The sequence below is a fragment of the Penaeus monodon genome, chromosome 30, assembly GCF_015228065.2.
Source record: "Penaeus monodon isolate SGIC_2016 chromosome 30, NSTDA_Pmon_1, whole genome shotgun sequence".
Lineage (NCBI taxonomy): Eukaryota > Metazoa > Arthropoda > Malacostraca > Decapoda > Penaeidae > Penaeus > Penaeus monodon.
Genome location: NC_051415.1, coordinates 761,176 through 761,573, shown reverse-complemented (window position 1 = coordinate 761,573; position 398 = coordinate 761,176). Strand labels below are relative to the sequence as shown.

Genomic DNA, 398 nt, shown 5'->3' with positions numbered 1-398 from the left:
GAAGTAAGCGGCCATACCTGTACAGAGCCTGCGGTCTGGTGCTGGCGATAATGCCAAGAGGGACATCGTCGATCGCACTGTCAGCCAGCTAAAGGACATGAGTATTTCTTAAATGCGCTGCGATATAATGTTTTAATTTTTTGAACAATTTCTTTGTAATAGTCCCGATTAATATTCATAAAGAATTAGCCAGTTTTAAGGCAAGATAGCGATACAAACCTCTAGCGTTGGGTAGTGCAGAGGGGCTGGTCGATCACACTCGCATAAACCTCCATATCCCCCGAACCTCCTGCAGAAGCTCCATCGCTCCGCCTCGCTCCCCTTGCGCACGTCCCAGCACGGCCCTTCCGCAGACGAAGATGTTTAATGCCGAATAAAATATTACCTACAGGTAACTC

The 398-nt window shown here is 47.7% G+C and overlaps 1 protein-coding gene across 1 annotated transcript in view; it reads right to left on the bottom strand.

The window, feature by feature from the left end:
* LOC119592258 (protein O-linked-mannose beta-1,2-N-acetylglucosaminyltransferase 1-like) overlaps positions 1–398 on the bottom strand; it is a gene marked incomplete at its 5' end in the record, with an annotated part of 14,995 nt that overhangs the window by 2,689 nt on the left and 11,908 nt on the right. Inside the window, 2 exon segments of the mRNA XM_037941087.1 lie at positions 18–88; positions 220–344. Of these exon segments, the coding sequence (XP_037797015.1) occupies positions 18–88; positions 220–344 (196 nt within the window).